The 20634-nt window shown below is 35.5% G+C and overlaps 2 protein-coding genes across 4 annotated transcripts in view; one reads left to right on the top strand and one right to left on the bottom strand.

Annotated features, from left to right (window-relative positions):
* DCAF17 (DDB1 and CUL4 associated factor 17) overlaps nt 1-18203 on the bottom strand; it is a 35511-nt gene extending 17308 nt beyond the window's left edge. The window contains exons 1-8 of the mRNA XM_019727419.3: nt 17767-18203; nt 17247-17350; nt 11566-11656; nt 8352-8488; nt 7529-7607; nt 6641-6730; nt 4378-4482; nt 3972-4077 (exon numbers count right to left, since the gene is read on the bottom strand). Of these exons, the coding sequence (XP_019582978.1) occupies nt 3972-4077; nt 4378-4482; nt 6641-6730; nt 7529-7607; nt 8352-8488; nt 11566-11656; nt 17247-17350; nt 17767-17892 (838 nt within the window). The 5' untranslated portion in view covers nt 17893-18203. The remainder of the gene's footprint in view (nt 1-3971; nt 4078-4377; nt 4483-6640; nt 6731-7528; nt 7608-8351; nt 8489-11565; nt 11657-17246; nt 17351-17766) is intronic.
* Nucleotides 18204-18332: 129 nt separating this feature from the next.
* METTL8 (methyltransferase 8, tRNA N3-cytidine) overlaps nt 18333-20634 on the top strand; it is a 71235-nt gene continuing 68933 nt past the window's right edge. Inside the window, exon 1 of one of the 3 annotated variants that reach the window (XM_074337939.2) lies at nt 18333-18512. In XM_074337939.2, the coding sequence (XP_074194040.2) occupies nt 18468-18512 (45 nt within the window). In that variant the 5' untranslated portion in view covers nt 18333-18467. The remainder of the gene's footprint in view (nt 18513-20634) is intronic. The other 2 variants (XM_019727416.3, XM_019727414.3) reach the window with 2 other exon arrangements.

The raw sequence follows: 20634 nt of genomic DNA, 5'->3' as shown, positions 1-20634 counted from the left end.
TGAACCATCCATTTGTTGCTATAAAGGATATTTACAAGGCTGTCAGGGTCGTGCTAAAAGAATAGGAGAGAAAGCAAAAGGGCTCCTACTGTCCAAATTATATTATATAAAACAATATAATTATTATTAATTATAATGCTGAGTGTGCCAGGTCAATGATACTTCAAAGGGGAGTTTTAACTTAAAGTGTACAAAATGATGGTTTATTGTTTATGAGAAAAATGGCTATAATAGGATATAATTTTTCTGTAGTTTTAAAATACAGTAGTACCTCGGTTTTTTAACGTAAACCACGAGTTCTAAAATGTTCGAAAACAGCCGACAGCTAGGCCTCAGGATCTTGCACTCACCAGAAGCCACGTGACATGTTCGACTTCTGAGTCATGTTCAAAAACCGAAGCATTTACTTCTGGGTTTACGGCGTTTATAAACCAAAATGTTCATCAACTGAGATGTTCGAAAACCGAGGTACTACTGTATAGGGGATAGTTACATTTGTTATTTTGTACACGTGTGAATATATCTGTGATAAATTCTTAGAAATGGAATTGCTCAAGGGGCATATGCATTTAAAATTTTCATACACATTGACAAAACTGTCTTCCATAAAGGGCCCCAAAAGTAAATGAAAGTGCCTCTTCTATATGTTCACCAACCCTGTTATTCAACTTTTTGATATTTGAGAATCTGAAAGGACATATTTTATAAATATTTTAATTTGCATTTCTCTTATCAGTGACATTGAGCTTTGTCCTTTTCTAATGAAAAGCCATTTATACTTCCTTTTCTTTTGCACAATATCCTTTGCTCATTTTTTTCATTGTGCTGTCATTTTTTCTTATTGATCTGCTAACCTCTTCACATATTGAGGACCTTAGCACTTTATAGTATGTTTTGCAAAAATGTCCCATTTGTGGTTTGATTTTTGAGTTGGTTTATGTTGTGTGTGTGTTTTTGTTTGTTTTGCTATACAGAACTTTTATTTTTATATAACCAAAGTTATCAATTCTTCTTTTATGGCTCTAGGTTTTGTGTCATACTTAGAAAGGTCTTCCCCACACTGAAATAAAAAGATTCTCCTAAGTTTTCTTATAGAACTTTTAAATCTTTGATCCATATACTATTTTGGTATAACGAGTGAGATAAGACTCAAGCTTTATTGTTTTCACAAGACCATCTATTAAATAATATAATGGAATAGGTGGAAATTAATATATATGATATATTAACATTGAAGAATTGGTCTACAAAAAATGCAGTATAAAATGAATCTCAAAAATAATATGCTGAGTGAAAGAAGTCAGGCAAAAAAGGACACATCAAATGATCCAATTTACATGAAACTCTAGAAAATATAAATTTTATCTGTAGTGAAAGAAAACAGATCATTGGTGGCCTAAGGCTGGGGTTTGGGGAAGAAACTGACTGGGAACGGCACAGGGGAACATTTTGGAGTGATGAAAAGATTCTAAATCTTGATTGTAGTGGTGGTTTCCTGGGTGTATACATTTGGTAGAACTCAAACTATACAATTAAAATGAGTGCATTTAAATGCATGTAAATTATACCTCAACAGAGTTGATTTATTAAAAAGCGAGCTATGAAAGAGTATTTATAGTGTGATTCTTTTTGGTTTTAGACACACAGAAATAAACATTATAAGATTAGGAATAAAAACACACTAAGATGATTACAGTTAACTCCATACAGGAGGGCTATGAGTGTTTTAACTTTCTAAAATTTCATTTACCTTTACTTTCTAATTTTTCTTTAATAAAAATGAACTGCTTTGCACTAAAAAAAAGTTAAAAGTTAAAATGAATATTATTTTGTACAAACCTTAATGATCCTAAAAAACAAATTTAGACAAATAAAAGGATTTCATTCTCCACAGATTGAAAAAAATCAAACTTTCCAATAAAACAGGCTACTTTTCTTAGCCAAATACCTGAAATCACCGATTTATAAGATGTGACAAAAAATACGGTGAACGTTTAAATGAAAATTTATTATAGTAAAAGATACATTGCCATTAATCCCCCCTCAAAATACTCGCCCTCGCTTCAAACACATTTATCCTATCGTTCTTGCCACTTTCTGAAGCAGTTCTGGAAGTCCTCTTCCGTAATGGCTTTAGTATGTCTTTAGTTGTGCTGTCGTGGCTGCCTCGATGTCCTTAATCAATTCAAAATGTTTATCTTTCATGGTCATTTTGACTTGGGGAAGAGACAGAAATCTCATGGTGCCAGATCCAGTGAATAAGGTGGATGAGGACACACTGCAATGTTTTTACTTGACAGAAATTGCCATACCAGAAGCGACGTGTGACACGGAACGTTGTCATGATGGAGAATGAAGTAAAGACACGAAAGAGGACTTCCAGAACTGCTTCAGAAAGTGGCAGAAGGATGGGATAAGTGTGTTCAAAGTGAGGGGGAGTATTTTAAGGGGGATTAAGTCTTTTACTGTAATAATTTTTTTTAATTTAAACATTCACCTTATTTTGTGATCACACCTTGTATATTGTTTTACAGTGATAAGTGATATCACAGATCAAATTTTCAAACATTATTTTAAAGTTGAGAAAAGCCCAGAGAGGTCAGGTAATTTATCCACCATCACACTACCAGTTAGTAGTCAGGTTTCACTCTTACTACTAGCAGACCAAGACTCTGATCCCAAATCCAGTCCTCTTTCTATAAACAGGGACCTACCTAATCCATGGCACAATGCTTTAGGCTCTATGAGCTTTGTCTTTATCACCCTATTCTTAGTTTTACACACTTATTCTCTGCATTTCAATTAGAACAATGCTACTATTTTGGGACATTCTTTTCAAAATAACTAATTTTAATTAATACTAGAGCCTGTAGTTTTACAATTCTTAATTGATTTGTGCTGGTGTATTTGTATTGAACATAGAAAGTATTGCTAGGCTGAGTTTTCACAAAACTGCATAATTCAGCTAGTCCAATGCATTTAAAAACTTGAGTAGTTTTTTTAAATACCTATTTTTTACTTCTTGGATAACTTAATTGGTTATATTGAACTCTCAGTTTTTATAGTTTGTAATTTATTACTAAAAGGAACACCTCTTTTCTAACAATTAAATTTTCTGTTTCTGTTTCTTGATCTGTTGATACATTGTTAAATAATGATAGAAAAAATTCTTTTCTTATTCTGCCTATATTAGAAAAGCCTTTGGAGTTTCACCTAAAAATATGTTTATTAGATGGAAATAAAAGGAAACATCTTCAATATGATAAGGAACGACTCTTAATGCACTAACAATAAAGATAAACAGATATTAGGATCACAAAATGTTTTATTTTGAAATTTAGTCCTGTGATTTTTATATTTCTTTGTGAACGTTAAACCATCTTTGTATTCTTAAGATGAACTCTGGTCTGTTATGGTTTATTTCTTTTAACAAACACTGCTTCATTTCAGTAATAGCTGATTTCTTTTCTATTAAGCTGCTGAATTTGATAAGCTAAAATAGAATATTTTTATTATATTTGTAGAATGTTCTTTTTTGTGCTTTGTCAATCCTTAAGTATAATAAGCTATTCTCTCTGTGTCTAAGCTTTATGTTTAGATGGTATGGTAATTATACTTTCCTTGAAAAACACCTTTATAGAGGTGAGTAAATTTTACAGAATTATAAAATATTAAGTGATAAGGGAGCAAAGAGGGTATCACTTGCTGCAACTCATCATTTTGCAGATAAGGAATCAGGACCGGAGAGGTAAAGTGACTTGCCAAAGGTCACTGATCTCTGGCCAAGCAAGGCACAGCATCTTCATGCCTTCGGTTCAATGAATTCAATAGCAAGGAATATGCCCATATAGGAGTAAAATGAATTGAGTTTGTAATTAAATTATGAGAAAAACATTTGGATGAATACAATGAATAACTATGTATAGGACCACTTATTTTTTAAGGTGAAAAAAATACTACAGTAGCCATACCTGTGATTTTAATATTACAAGGAATGCCAAAAGGAGCCTCTCCTACAGTTCCAGTAGTCCCACCCCATCTGCATGCACACCCTAAGTCAAGTTTCTGTTGCATGAACTAAAAACAAAACAAACAAAAATGGTGTCTTTAGCTCCTACTTATTTGCTGTCTGAAGAGAGAGAAAAAATCAAATCCCCATGCATACACGAGAAAATTTCTTTATTTACTCAAGGGCCTTTCTGGTTATCTTCCCACCCCTTTATTAAAGGTTACTTTGTCTTTCTCCGTTTGTACAGTTTTGTGGAGTTGAAATTTACATAAGTGCCTTACTTTTAAAAAGCATCTCATTAAAAAAACATCATACATCAGTTCAAACCTCAAGTTAAATACAATATGGCAAATTCCGGGTTTTTCTACCTGTTCAGTGATGGCTTGGAAGCTATAGAGTCTGACCAGTCCCGAGCTGTACATCACAATCAGTATTCCATGAGATAAGGTAGCATCTGTAACATTCCCGAAAATCTGAGGGGAAAGGTAGATATCACCTGAGAAAAGACCAGAAGGCCAATCCTCTGAGTGTTCACAGTGGTTTGTGCATTTGCTTAATATTCAGGCCACCACTAAAACACTGCTGCCCAGCATTATAACTTAATTATAATTTAGAAACTTGAAAGTATGGCGTTATTAGGGGTGAGGGGGTACACCCCTGGAGTCTCAGACTAGAGCGCTAATGGGAGTGTAGTACAAACCCCTCAGAATGCCACGGCAGCATTTGTTTGCTTCATGCATTTGCTTTACAGTGTTGTCAGTGTCTTTTAATAACAAATCCTATTCCTCATAGATACAGGCATACACTAAGTCCATCTAATTCTAAATGAGTATTTACTCTACCATGCAGATCCTGCCAGGGACCTGTTATTTATGCTAAAATGCTATTTATAAAGAGACTTATTTTTCAGCTAATTAGAGGGTGAAAAGATTAGATCTAAGAAAGTAATTCTAATGAGAAATAGCCAACTCCAGAGTTTTATCCTTACTTTGTTCTTTAAATCTCTAATACTGTTTAATTGTTTGGTCATATAAAAACTAAACATGTTAAATACCAAACACCTACTGAGGCATTTAGCCTAGCTGACCTTGAGTAAGACTTTGGTTCATTGTTCCCTTTCTGTTTCTGTTTTATGCACTGAACCCTTTCATGATTCTCTAGAGAGCTGTGATAAAGAACTTGATTCTGTGCCTATTTTAATATTTAGCAAAAGCCAACATAGCAATGGCAAATAGTCATAGCAATGGAAGAATTAGAAATTAAGTGAAAATCTGTTTCTATTTCTACTCAAGACAAATTAGTGAAGATTTACTACCCCAATAAATGGCTTAAAGTATATTCTAAACCTGGCCCTTGGCTAGCCTTATCACGCATGGTAAGTGAAAGGTATACTTCAATTCGAAGAAACTATAATCCCTCAAATGATAATCTTGGACATGTGAGAATAAATAGAAACAATTTAAAACTTTGCTAAGTGTTCATTCCTGTTGTAGACTGTAATAAGCATACACAATTAGTTAATCCACAAACACGAGAACAATGACATTCATGAGTTATGTGTTTTGGTCACCCCTTTGAAGGTAAGTTACGGTTTGCTTTGATCTTGACTAGCTCATGACTTTTTGTTCAATGATCCTCCTTCCCCAGTTTTGAGGGAAGGACTTGAGTAATACAAACATAGTTTCCAATAATGAGTGCTATAAGAAAGTAGCCACTCTATTTGAAAATTCGGGTTATATTTTGGAGTCAAATCGAGGTTCAAATTCCAGCTCCCACCACTTACTACCTGCTTAACTTCCTAGTTGAATCCATTTTATGTTACAATGTTATAAAATGCTCAAACTACCTGGTACAAAAACAATTAACAAATAACTACTATTATATTTTTAGGCTTTAGGCAGTTTAGTGTATTATGCTTATACAATATAAACTTTTAAAAATCCACTCATCTTATTTATGAATATTAGTGGATCCTCAAGAACTGTCTTCGATAATACCTTATAGGTGCTTGATTATAGACTAGTAGATTAGAACAACAAATAACTACCCAGAATAAGTAACAACAGTTGTTTTAGAGGAAAGTAGACTATTTATTTTTTGCTCAAAGGAAATCTGTTCTTTCTTTCCTCCCATACAACCACCCCACAAATCAAGAAGAACAGCAACAACAAAACCCAAAACTGAATGAGTTGCAAAATTTAAATACGTAATTGTAAAGTTTGTTTATATATCAAAAGTTTTAGATCTATACCTTACAATTAAAATGAGGCATTTTGTTGCAGGTTTTCACCTTTCTTTAATGATCATTTCTAACAAGCTTTGGAACAGTCCTCTAAAAAAATACCTTACTCATCTCATAATTTTATAAAATAGTGGTTTGTTAATGACCACAGGTATTCAACACTATCCACTTGAGAGGCATAAAAACATGCAGAAAGATAAAGGGATGATTAGGCTTTCCTCCCATGTTAAATGTTCTCATATTTTGACATGAAATAAACTAGGTCAGCAAGCTTTTTACAGTCAGGGGAACACTTGCAATCAAAACACCTAATAAGCAATTAAATGATGACATTACATCTTATTGTCAAAAAAATTAATGTTGCAATTAAGTCAGAAATGAGTTCATACCTTTTTGCTGATCTCCAGAATCCCTATGAGTGAAAAAGGTAGAACATGGAACACGGCAAGGTACAGCAAAACAGGCTGTTGAATGCCCGTCTAGAAGGAAAGACTAACATTATAGGCAGCTCTCAAGAGTATTTCAGAAACACTCTGTTTTCATGAGTTGAACACATCTACCTGTCCTAGCATGCAGCTGTGTAGACGTTTTCATGAATTGAAAATATCCATCTATCTACTCGTACATTGCAGTTATTTAAGTAGGATATAGGCATAGAGATTTAAAATATGTCCACTATACCTTCAGCCCTTCATACACACACATGCACATATACACAAAAATTTATAAAAGTAAACATAACACTAAACATTTCTTAACAACAAAACATATTTTATATACTGTACAACAAAAACATTTCATATACTATAAAACGAAATATATTTTATATTGTATATTACTATATAATACAAATTAATATATATTTTAATGTAATACATTATTAATAATTTATATGGTAAATTGGAATTCTAACAATGAAGAGCCTAATCAAAAGACACATAGTAATCACAGTCATTATCATCTGACACTACACTGACATATTTATATGAAATGAGAAAAAAACATCAACAATAAAATCTTGAGTGATTTCTCTGCTTGAACAGGATCACTTCCTTACTTTGAAGAATAAGGTCCAGTCAATTTCTTTCTACTACGGAATGTAAAATAATCTGTTGTACTATCCCAGAACGGCTTGAAGGGAATTTCTGAAACTTGTGGTAAACAATTTTATAGGATGCTTCAGAAAGCAAAGATCATTAGTTCTTTCATGACAAATCTGCCAACAAATGCCTATGGAAACAAATTTTTCATTTTATTGAATATTTAAAGGTGTCTACCTGCCGGGCCAATGCTGAACCTTTATTCTGGGCTGACTTGACTGCAATGACTTCTTGAGGAGTGTCCCAGCTCAAATATCTTTTAAAAGAATGAAAAGAAGTTTATTCATTTGGGTCAGTTTCCTAATACTTAAAATTGAAATATTATAGCTACTTTATAAGTAAACAGTTTTTAGTTAATTAAATTATAAAAGCCAAGTATTTTAAAAACAAATAGCTAAAAGAATTCCCTTGAGATACTTACATGAATATAATTCTGTAAAATATATCACTTTAATTCTCCTAGAGTTTCAATAAAGTGTTTGATCTAACAGTATTGAAAATTTAGAAAACACAAAACCACCATTGCTGCTTTAAAATGGAAGTTATAAAAAGCATTAAAAATGTTACTTTCACATTTTAAATGCACACATTCACTCCAAAAATTTATATCTAATTTATAAAACCAATAATTAAAATAACAGTTCTTAGATTGTACTAGGCAGGTAATTTAACTGAAACAGACAAGCCTTCAGGAAAATCTACAATAAAGTACATCCTACATATAAAATGCTATTTGTAGATGGGAAACACAGGAAATTATTTTTTAAGTTTATCTGCCAACTAATATAGGTTAGTTACTTATGAGGGATACAAAGAAAATTATATAGGGTCTCTCTATCTGCAGATCTTCAAATGTAATCATGAGGGGAGAAAAAAGAGAACAGGTTTATAAATGAAGATACAGATATACAATGGAAACTAAAAAAACCCAAAACAAACCAACCTTGAAATGTCCTGGGCTACAAGTCTCAAATTTTTATAATAAAGTCACAGATAATACCTGAATTTGCAATATGAGGCAAGATATATTTTCTCAAGGACTTTTCCTGTAGTTGCTGATATACGAAGTAGCCAGTTATGAGCAGTCAGTGCTATGAGTGAGGATTTATAATCTGATGGACTGGCCGGCATTTCCCCCTAAAAAAATGAGGTGTAAAAATGAAACTACTTGGTCATGAACAATCTCAGTGTCCATATAAAATAGCTAAACACTTAAAGAAATAATCAAATAAGTAAACCAAAGAAGAACAGTAAATAGCAAAATAGTAAATAGTAAAATAGTAAAGAATAGTAAATAGAGAATTAAGACAAGGAAACATAAGATTGTGGGTAGATATTTTCATCATTAACTTATTGAGTTTATTTATATAAAGTGCTTAAACAGTACCTGAAATAACTTATTATTACTTATTATTATTTATCATTAAGTATTTAACAAATATTAACCTATCATCATTAAGAGTAGCAATAGTACTAATGATACTGTTATGATAACAGTGATAAGTTCTTAAAACTATATAGAATAGCATAGCAATTAGGAGTTATCGGCTAGAACAGACGTTTCTTTATTCTAAGACTTGTTTTCCTTTTGATAGAAATCAAAATGGCAAAAGGGAAAATTATCCCATTATCCATTGTGACTCTATTCCAACCCCAAATGAAAAAGCTGGAATCCAGGATCAAGGCAGCCAGAGAACAGAAGATGGACCTGGTTTTAAAGATGACCTACGTCACCAATGAATTACGCCCCCAAAAGGGAGAAGATAGCTGCTTGGGCATACCTGCCACCGAACAGCTACCACAAGGTGGAAGTCTAAGGCAGGAAGAGAAAGAGAAGCAAAAGGTTCTACTTTGATTTATGGAATAAAAAGGAAGTTCTAAAAGGAATGTTAAGGATAGGGAAGTTGAAATTAATCTAGTATTTCTAGTATTATCTTAGGCTATAAGTGAACAGAAAAAAATGATGGCATAAGTATTTCAATATATGCTCCTAAAAATTTGTCTTGTTAGGGGTAAAAATGAGGGTGTTTTTTAGGGATTTTTTGTGTTTTGGTTTTGTATGTATGGGTATTTTTACGTTTATAACTACTGGAAGTCCTACACTAAATTCACAGGCAATGATGTAAATTTTTTATCCTGTGGTGTCTTATATATGTAGCATCTCATGAACATTTTTAAGTTTTTAAAAATGTGCTATTTAGGGCCAGCCTGGTGGCTCAGGCGGTTAGAGCTCCATGCTCCTAACTCCGAAGGCTGCAGGTTCGATTCCCACATGGGCCAGTGGGCTCTCAACCACAAGGTTGCCAGTTCAATTCCTCGAGTCCCGCAAGGGATGGTGGGCAGCGCCCCCTGCAACTAAAGATTGAACACTGCACCTTGAGCTGAGCTGCCTCCCAGATGGCTCAGTTGGTTGGAACGCGTCCTCTCAACCACAAGGTTGTCGGCTCGACTCCCGCAAGGAATGGTGGGCTGTGCCCCCTGCAACTAGCAACTAGCAACGGCAACTGGACCTGGAGCTGAGCTGTGCCCTCTACAACTAAGACTGAAAGGACAACTTGAAGCTGAATGGCACCCTCCACAACTAAGATTGAAGGGACAACTTGAGTTGGAAAAAAGTCCTGGAAGTACACTCTGTTCCCCAATGAAGTCCTATTCCCCTTCCCCAATAAAATCTTTAAAAAAAAAAAAAGAAAGAAAGAAAGAAAAAAAGTGTGCTATTTAAACCTTGCTTATGTTAAAAAAGAGAATATGGAGGGGCATATATAATAGGTTTGAACTGTTTTCCAAAACCCAAAGTTATACTGCATACATTGTCTCAGAAAAGAAGCATGCTAATTTAAACATAGTTTCACATCAGTATGTTAAAAACAATGCAATATGCTGCTTAGTTTTTCTTAATGGACAATCTCGCTTCACTTCAAATGAGAACAAAATGTTTAAAGGGAAGTAAAGCTAGGAATTAGGTTTCTAAAATCTTTATTTTTACAAGATTGCTCTAAAATTTTGGTGGCTTTGTACTAGTGTCTTCAAAACCTTTCTCAATTAAAAAATCTGTCATCCTCCTCCTTGCACCATTAAAAATGGATTAAAAGGCTTTACATGTTGGGGTGCAACAGTTATTTTTAGCTTTCAGTAAGAAGTTGGAGAAGAAAACATAGATTTAAAGCTTTCTGATTTGTGAAAAGGAGCCTTCCATGAACAGAGAGTAAGTGTCCAGGGGAAAAGAAAACTGTAGCTCCAGGAAAATACAATTTTATGTAAAAATAAGTTTTTTTTAAAAAGTAATTTTAATAGTAAATTCAATGTATAGTCTTCTTATCCTTTAAACATTATTTCTGGTCACATATTGTGAGTTCTAATATTCTTCCTAAAGAACAATCAGCCAAATCAAAGACCTAATTAATCTATTGCAATTTTTCCTAAGTGTATTTCTTAGAACACTGATCCCATGGAAGACTAATATTTAGAAATATACCTCAAAAAAGGATGTCATATGATAAAGAGTTTAGGAAAATGGTTTGACAATTAACATGAACATTAGTATTACTATACATATTATTAGTATTAAAGACTCTGAGAAGTAATTCTACAAATAAACTTGTTTATCCTTTTAAACTCAGAATATCCCAAATTTATTTGTCTACGACCCAATTCCTCCTAACTCTTTTAGCAACTATAAGATAGCAACATCTTATGAAAACAATGTTCTGAAAAATACACACTGGGGCAATGCTAGTCTGATAAAATTAGCTTATTATTTTATTTTTTACTTTTATCTTATTATTTTCCTAATAAGATTTGTGGAGGAAACTCATAAGAATCCACTTTCAAAGAGCCATGACATCACTGTTGCCCATAACATGTAACAAAATAAATATTTTGTTTCAGTATATTAAGTAGAATGATTTCTTAAACACTAACTATAATCTAGTTTATACTGCTTATAGAACTTGCAATCAGTTCATATTTTTCTAGTTTTTAAGATTTAAAAATGGTATCAAATTTTAAAAATATATTCTTAATATATAATTTTTTTTAAATATAGATATTGTCTCATAAGGAAAAATGATAATCAAAAGATAAACTCTTCTTGATTCCTTTCAAGATTAAGGAATCACTATGATATTTAAGTTTTATTCCCTTATAAAATATATTAACAATAATCAGTCCTAGGCTAAATGCTTTAGAAACAAATGCCTAAAGACAAGTCTTACCACTGGGCATTCCCACAGTAAAGCATCCTCTATTTTTTCTGATTTGGAACATTTTGGCATTTCATAAAGTCTTCTTGGCTGTGATGCAACACTGAGAAAAATGAAAAATAAATGATTATTCTTGATAACTGAGATAGCGTTTGCTCAGGTGTGAGTGACTTTTTTCTAGTCAAAGATTTAAAATACCAAAATATAGTTTGCTACTTGGCTATCCTCTACTCAACTAAATGTGAACATTTTTTTTCTGACCACAGAATTCATAATACACATTCACAGAAAACAAATCTGAAAAATATAATGAAATTAAAATAGATTATAAAACCACCAAAAATAACCATTATTAACTTTTTGGATCATTTCCCTCTAGTTTTTGTTTATATCCATATACCTACCTACAGATTATTTTCCAAAACAGGATCATTATTGAATTCTTTCTTTACCCTTGAACATTTACTATGAATAAAATTCCATGGCATTCCTATGTGTTACTCCAATATTTTAAAATGAAAGTTATTTAGATAAAAAGAATCCTATTATTTTAGAATGAAAATTAACGGATAAAAATGGAAATACCCTCTAAGGTTTTTTTACTCCCAAAATGCCTTTCAGAAAGGTTGAACAAGTTTATACTTCCGTCAATATTGAACACTGTATTTTTGATGTGGAAAACAGTCTCTTACGTTTAATTTATATTTCTTTAATTACTACTGAGATGTGATAATAGATGTTTTCATTTCTTTAACTGATGAACTTTAAAATTAAACTACTATTTAGAAAAAATTTTCAGGGGAATGATTTAATTGCCTTTGATGTTCTTTCACTGATTCAAAGGGTTAAATCAAACAGAATTTAACAGGAATGAAAACAATCTCACATGTGACTCTAACTTATGGGGGAAATACCCTTAAATCGCATATTAAAGAACTCCAACACTACTTACCATTAAACTACCAATCAATGCCACTTTATTTTTTTTTAATTAAAGCAAATACCTCTAAATTGGGAAAGTTACAAAATGGGCATTAAATGATAGCAAAGAATTATTGCTAATTTTGCTATGAATGATAACATGTTCCTATAAGAAAATGTCCAGATTTCCACTTCCAGCATGACAGCAAGAGGCGCTCTATGGGCATGCCACCCAGGAAGAGTGGTGGGAATTATAAAAGGACAACTATTTTAAAGTCTCTGGAAATGGTCCTTGGGGCATACAGCAAGTGAAGAAACATTTATTCAAGAAAATCTGCTAGAGCTCAGCAAGAATACTGAGTCTCGTGCAAATAGTGGTATTTGCACTAGGATGTGCTCCCTCCCCACCATTCTCAGCTCAGCAAGATGAAAACTCCACTCCAGACCGGTACAGCCAAGAGCACAGGGCTCCCTGTACCCCAGCTCCGAGAGCTACCTTCCTGAGGGACAGGATGATAACATTTGTCATCTAGCCCCCAGCTACTTGTTGCTGATTCTGAGTGCTAGGTGAGAGCAGTCAAGAGGTGGGGATCCCTTCTTCCACCAGCCCCTACCCATGGGCTAGAGGGTCTACCTCATGTGTGGCATGCCTAAGAACACTGGAACCTTTACCTCATCTCATAAAGCTGTGGTTCCACACTTAAAGAGGCAAGAAGACTTGAGGTGAATGCCTGCTCCATACCCAAGTGCTCAGCTTTTAGAGTAGGGTAGTCACTCAGAGAAAAGAGTATCACTGACAACCACCACCACACCTCCAGAGCCTTGGCTCAAAGATTTTGCCCGGGGGAGAAGCATATAGGCTCTAGTCTCTTCCCAGAGGAACTGACTTCATTTACAACGGAGTATGGAGAAGTTCTAAAGCCTATGGGTACTCTCAAAACCAGTACAGGTTGTGATGAAAGGCAAATGGTAAGAGACTGGTAGATTCATTGGCCATACAGGCTAAACTGTAGGTTGGCTAATTTGCTTGAGAGAACCAGAAAGAGATTGCTGGAAAGAGCCCTCCTGGGGTCAGAATAAATTTTGACTATCTAAAAACCTATCCTCTCTAACTTCTGGTTTCTGGTCCAACATGTAAAGAGCTTGGAAGTCATCATTCCGATCCTCACAACAATAAAAAAGCTCAACAAACTGAAAATCAACAATTCTTATTAGGTCCATCAAAGGCTTGAGGCTACAGGGCAGCCGCCCCCAACACTGGAGAGAGAGGTTGGATACCAAGAATCACAGCTTACCAGAAGCAAACCCCGGCGCAAGCCACTGGAATCAGCACTGGGGAGACAAAAACAAGGAGGCTAGAGGAAATTTTAGCCTCTGACACAGCTACAAACACAGTCTAAGTCCTAGGCAGATAAACATAAAACCTCACTCTAAACACCTATTTGCCATCATTCCTTTTACCTGACACCACATACAACTTTCAACAAAAAATTACAAGGCATGCTAAAATGCAAAATACAAAGTTTGAAGAGAATCAGAATAAGATTTAGATATGGTAGAGATTTGGGAGTTATCAGATTGGAAATTTAAAATAACTATGATTAATTTGCTAAGGACTTTAATGAAAAAAGTGGACAAGGAAGAACAGATGGGTAATTAAGCAGAGATAAAAAGGCTTAAGAAAAAAATCAAAAGGAAATGCTAGAAATCAAAAGCACTCTAACACAAATGAAGAATGTCTTTGATGGGTTCATCAGTAGACTAGATACACCCAGGTAAAGAATCAGTAAGCTTGAAGATATGTCAATAGAAACTTCCCAAACTAGAAAGAAAAGTGAAAAAGGAACTTCCTACCTAGAACAAATAAAGAATGAAAAAAGAAAAACAGAATATCCAAGAACTGTGAGACAACTAGAAAAAATATGTGTACGACGGAAATAGCACAAGGAGAAGAAAGAGAGAACAAAACAGAAAAAATACTTGAAATAATAATGGCTAAGAATTGTCCTAAATTAATGTTAGATATCAAACCACATATTCAGGAAACTTAGAGAACACCACGAATAATAAATACCAAAAAATCTACACTTGGGCATATCACATTCTAATTGTAGAAAATAAAAAATAAAGAGAACACCTTGAAAGAATCCAGGGGACAAAAAGCACCTCACTTACAGTGGAACAAGATGAGAATTACACTGGACTTCTGCTCAGAAACCATGGAAGCAAGCAGAGTGAAGTGAGATATTTAAAATGATAAAAGAAAAACCCCACCAACCTAGAATTCTGTATCCCAAGAAATTATCCTTCAAAAGTCAAGGAGAAATAAGACTTTCTCAGGCAAAAACTGAGGAAACGTGCTGCCAATAGATCTGCCTTAAAAGAAATTTTCAAAGAAGTTCTTCAGAGAGAAGAAAAATAATATAGGTCATAAACTCAGATCCACATAAATGAAGTGTGTTAGAGAAGGAATAAATGAAGGTAAAACAAAATCCTTTAGTTTTCTTATTCTTAATTGATTTAACAGATAAAAACTTGTCAATAATAATAGCAACAAGGTTTTTCAGTGATTATAGTTTATGGATAAGTAAAATGAATAACAACAATATTATAAAAGGCAGTAAGAATTAGAAATTCTTTATTATAAAGTAGCTGCACTACCAATGAAGAGGTACAGTGTTACTTAGATTAGTTATAATGTATACTCCAAGTTATAAGGCAACCACTAAAAAAATTTTAAAAAGAAGTATCACTGATATGCTAAGTGGAGAAAAAATGGATCACATAAAATGCTCAATTAAAGCCAGAGAACACAGAGAAAGAATAAAAGACAAAAAACCAAAGAATAAAGGCAATGAATAGAAAATAGTTACAAATATGGGTAAGTACTAAATGAACTATACCAATAATCACGAATGTGAATGATCTAATATACCTATTAAAAGACAGAGACTGTCAGAGTGGATGAACAAAACAAGACCCAAATATACGTTACCTACAAGAAACCCACTTTAAATATAAAGATACATAGGGTCAAAGAAAAGGGATGGAGAAACATATACATGGAAACACTAATCAAAAGAAAGCTAGAGTAGCTACACATTAATTTCAGACAAAGGAGACTTCAACAAGGAAAATTATCAGGGATAAAAAGTGGCATTACATAATAGTAAAGTGGTTACTTCTCAAGAAGACATAAAAATTTTTAATGTGTATGGATCTAAGAAGAGTATCAAAATATGAGACAAAAACTGATAGAACACAAGGAGAAACAGATGAAGCCACTATTACTTGGACATTTCAATACAACCTCTATCAGTAACTGACAAATCCAGCAAGCAGAAAGTGAGGATATACTTGAACTGAACAGTACCATCAATCAACTGTATCTAATTGACATCTATAGAATACTTTAGTCAACAATAACGGAATACACATTTTTCTCAAGCTCACATGAAACATTCACCAAGACAGACCACAATCTGGGCCATAAAACTTATCTTAACAAATTTAAAGACTAGAAATAATACAAAGTACGTTCTCAGACCACCATCGAATTAAATTAAAAATCAGTAACAGAAAATAGCTGATAAATCCCCAAATATTTGAAGATTAAACAACACACTTCTAATTAACACAGGAGTCAAAGACATCTCAAGAGAAATTTTAAAATATTTTAAATGAAATGAAAATGAATATAGAACAGATCAGTATTTGTAGGATGCAGCAAAAACAACGCGTAGAGGGAAATGTAAGCATTAAACATATATATTAGAAGAGGAAAGGAACTTCTGGGTGGGTGAATATGTGGAGGTTTAGGGAGAGAGGTATGTTCAGAAAGCATGGATGCTCCATGCTCCTTCCCATCTTTCATCTGGCTGTTCCTTTTACAATAAACTGGTAATCTACTAAGAAGCCAGTCACAAAGGACCACATATTATGTGATTCAATTTATATGAAAGAGATGAATAGGTGAATCTATAGAGACAGAAAGTAGACTAGTAGCTGCTTAGGGCTGAGGGGGATGGAGGAATTGGGGTGATAGCTAAAGGGTATAGGGTTTCTTTCTGAGGTGATGAAAGTGTTCTAAAATTAACTGTAGTGATGGTTACCAATATGAACCACCAATGATTCATCAAATTCAATATGAATTTCAATGAACTAAAATCACTGAATAGTATGCTTTAAATGGGTGACATGTATGATAAGAGAATCATACCTTAATAAAGCTATTTAAAAAAAGAAAATGCCCATTTTTTTAGAGAAGCAAACTTAAGTATGGCACGATGTTTAGAATATGCTTTAAAATACTTAGCAAAGAGATAAAGGAAAAGGGAGAGGATGAAATAAATAAAGCAAATGTGGCAAAATTGTGAAATTTTTCTCTTAAAAAAGGCAAGTACTTCCAAAACAAAACATAGGCAGATATTCTTGTCTAAAGCAGCATCTAATTACTAGGTACCCGGCTCACTTGACTCTGGTATCTTCTAAGCAGAATAAAATACTACACAGTGCTCTGAGAGCAATCTATTTTTCCTGAACTACAAAGTAATTTTGCTTTAAATGGTATTTACAAACATGAAATTGGCAACTTTCAATTTAACTGGGTCTTAAAATTACATGCATTTTACCACCTACTCTTACTCTGGATCCATTTTTCCATTCTCCTACTTCACTAAGCTCTAATATAGGCATGCGGCTCCTTAAAAATAAGATGTAAGATCAACAGTGGGGTGATTTACCGCAAAAAAAATCCGCCCCCCCCAAGATACCTGCTGATACAGCACCGATAATTATCAAAATATATTCTTCCTCTCTCATAGGCTATAGGTGACTTGGAATGAGTTGTCCAAACATTCTTAAATTTAGTACTTTCCTGAAAGACACAAAGAATTTCAGTTTAGGGAATTACTCAGAAGCCCCTACTGTGCACTAATTTTATGTTGCATAGTTAAAATTTAGAGTTTTCAAATAAATTTCACAGACGGTATTCAAAAACATTATAGTCAATTCTTCCTCTGCTTTATTCTCATTTTGGTTTAATCGGGGTGACCAACTTTTAGATTGTTTGCAGGAAGGCATAAGAAGCTTAAAAAACTGAAAGCACCCGGGGGGGTGGGGGTCATATTAATATCTACTAATCCCCCCGGTTCAAGGCATGGATTCCTCTCCCCATCATATACGACCTTCTTAAAAGGGGGCTCTACCGCGTAAAAAGTGCCCCCCAGCAGAAGGCTTGACCACCAGGCGCCTCGCAGCCCTTCATCCCGCTCCCGGCCGGTGGGCAGTCACCTGGCACACCAGCACCCGCAGGATGCCCAGGTTCGTCCTCTGCACCACGCCTGCGTCGCGCGAGAAGAAGCCCAGCGCCCGGCGACTCAGCCGGTGGCACACGTTGGGCTTTCGGGTTGGACCCATCGAGGCAAGGGCCGGGCCGCGGGGTTGGCAGGGCCTATGAGGGGCGCGCCCCTAACTCTTGCGCGGGGCAGCGGTCGCTACTTCGGACCCTTGAGGCCCCAACTCTCTACGGGAACCAGGAAAAACTTAACACGGAGAAGCCAGACGGGGCACACGGCAGTGGGGGGAGGGAAGACAGAGCCGGCACCGCCTGAACACCGAGAAGAGGGAAAGAAAAGATACCCCCTTTCCGGCCTGCCCTCCAAACACGCTCAGCCTCTGGACCCGGCTGCGGACAGTGCGCCCGCCCCGTAACGCGCTGCGAGCCTGAGCCGTTCCCTCACTGGGAAATGTAGTTCCCAGTGTCAGAACTACAGTTCCCATCAGGCAGGTACAGAGCACTGGCGGCCCCGCCCCGCTCTGCCCCGCCTCTTGCCGGGCGGAGGCTGCGCTGTAGGGTTGGCCCGCCTTTCCGGTCTGCACGCGGCGCAGAGGAGAAGTGTGGGGGCGCTGTTACCTGTGCGCGCAGGGCACTCTGGGAGCTGTCCCTTGCTGCCCGCGTATCCGCACGCCTCTCAGCCCCGACTTTCTGGCACATGTGTCAGTACGACCTCCCCCTAAAGCAGTGCCCTGTGCTAAAGGTACGCACCCAAGGCTTTTCCTTCAATCGCACGTTGGACGATATGGATGAGGTTAAATATTTTGGTTCTATAAACCGTATGCTTTTGTATTACCGTGTTTCCCTGAAAATAAGACCTAGCCGGACAATCAGCTCTAATGTATCTTTTGGAGCAAAAATTAGTATAAGACCTGGTCTTATAGTAAAATAAGCTCAAAAATTAATATAAGACCCGGTCTTATAGTAAATTAAGACCGGGTCTTATATTAATTTTTGCTCCAAAAGACGCATTAGAGCTGATTGTCCAGCTAGGTCTTATTTTCTGGGAAGCACAGTATGAGTTATTAGTGGAAGATGCTGGCATTCCCACCAAACGGGTTGAAGGACTGTTTCCCAGAGGCCCACCCTTCTGTGGCTCGCGAGGACACAAACAGTTGCGGTAATTGCTGCATTTTCCTTCCTCTCGACTTTCCCCCCTTCTTATTGGGGAAATATGAAATGTTTACATTCTTGTCGGACTGCATAAGATATTCCACGTTGATTCCTCTAACTAAAACTAACATAAAATAACTAGCCCTGCCTGTAGTGTCAGAGTTGCCACTACGCTACCTTTTCGGTAATCATGCACCAGATGTGTCCCATTGCTTTGCTTGTAAGTCTTTTGAGGGTGCAGTGTTTGTAGCTCCCAAGTGGGCTTGGCATGCTACCTCTTGTTCAGTATGCAAGGGAGAGATGGCATGTGACTGACAGAGCAATAAGTGCTATACTGGGTGAGCGCATTGGGTCACAATTTAAGTGCTTGTAAAAATTTGCCATTTCTCCTTGTAACCCTGCTGCATTTCCTTCAGGGCCTGGGCTTTTGCTGATTTTTCATAACTTATTTACAGCATACTGTGGAGTGCTTTATTTTTAGAGAGCGCTATAATAGTTAATTTGGTAATTCATGAATGCAGCTGTCACTGAGAAAACTGGGACTCAGAAAAGATAACTGGATTTTCTTTGGCTGAAATGAAATTCAGATCATTGCTGACCTGAATTCATTATCTTTTCTTCTTCCCCTTGACCCCCACCTATTTGTCTTCCTGTGGTCTTTACCTCACCACCAAGTCATCCAAGGGACAGATGCCTTCTTTTTCCTTACCCATAACCAACCATGTCCTTTTGATTCTAACACTTATCCCCTGAGTAATTTAGGGCCTTACCATTTTATCTCATTATTATATTAATAGCCTCCTTTCTGCCTTAAATACTTTCAATTCTAACCCTCCACACTGCTGCCAGTGATTTTTCTAAAGCACAGATCTGTCATTTTCCTATTAAAATCTTTAAGTGGCTCCCAATCACCCAGAGCAGAATTTCTCAAACCCATGTAGATAGCCAGGATTCTCTATTGTTAATTTAAAATATTTTCAGTATGTTAAATATATGCAAATATAAAACTATATATGAACTCCTTATGTTGTATCGTTTTTATAACTAAGTTATAAATAGTTATAAGTTAAATGCAGCAAAAGTGTAAAACAAATCAAACAAGTATTTATTTATTGTTACCAATGAAACTTTTTGCTGGACCTAACACACTCTAAAAGTGAAATGTTCGCTGTTCTCTGTGGCATAACTTCCTTGCAGAAAGGCCTGTCCGTACGGTTTTTGTGTTGAGTGATTACTGAATGCCCTCACCTCTCTACTTCATTTAAACCACTGCAAAACCTTCCTATATCCAATGTGTCATGATTTCATTTGACCTTCACTTGACAACATCGTTTACAGAAAGTAGTCCCCATTGCTATTTCATTAACCTGTGCCAATGACAAATGCTACCACTTGTTTGCCAGCGCACTCCTAAACACAAACGTGTGAACTGAAATCTTGTGACAGTAATCAATTAAAAGGTGTTCGTCCAGATCATCCACAGTATCTTTTTGTCAATTTTTTTTGTTTAGATTTTTATCAAATTGAAAATAAAAAGTTTGTCTGCGAGAAATCTCTTGGCCTTGAGGCTACATGTAGGAATCCTAGGGATCTGGACAGGGAACTTACAGGACAAAATCTGAATCCCTTAGTGTAGTACACAGGGTAGCATCATGCCCACATTTTCAGCCTTATCGCTTTATCCATCCATCCTTTACAGTTGCTCTTGTGGT

This window comes from Rhinolophus sinicus, chromosome 17 (assembly GCF_057876585.1).
Source record: "Rhinolophus sinicus isolate RSI-liver-muscle chromosome 17, RSI-T2T, whole genome shotgun sequence".
In the NCBI taxonomy this organism is placed as follows: domain Eukaryota; kingdom Metazoa; phylum Chordata; class Mammalia; order Chiroptera; family Rhinolophidae; genus Rhinolophus; species Rhinolophus sinicus.
Note: the sequence above shows the minus strand (reverse complement) of the source record. Positions and strands in the feature narration are given on the sequence as shown.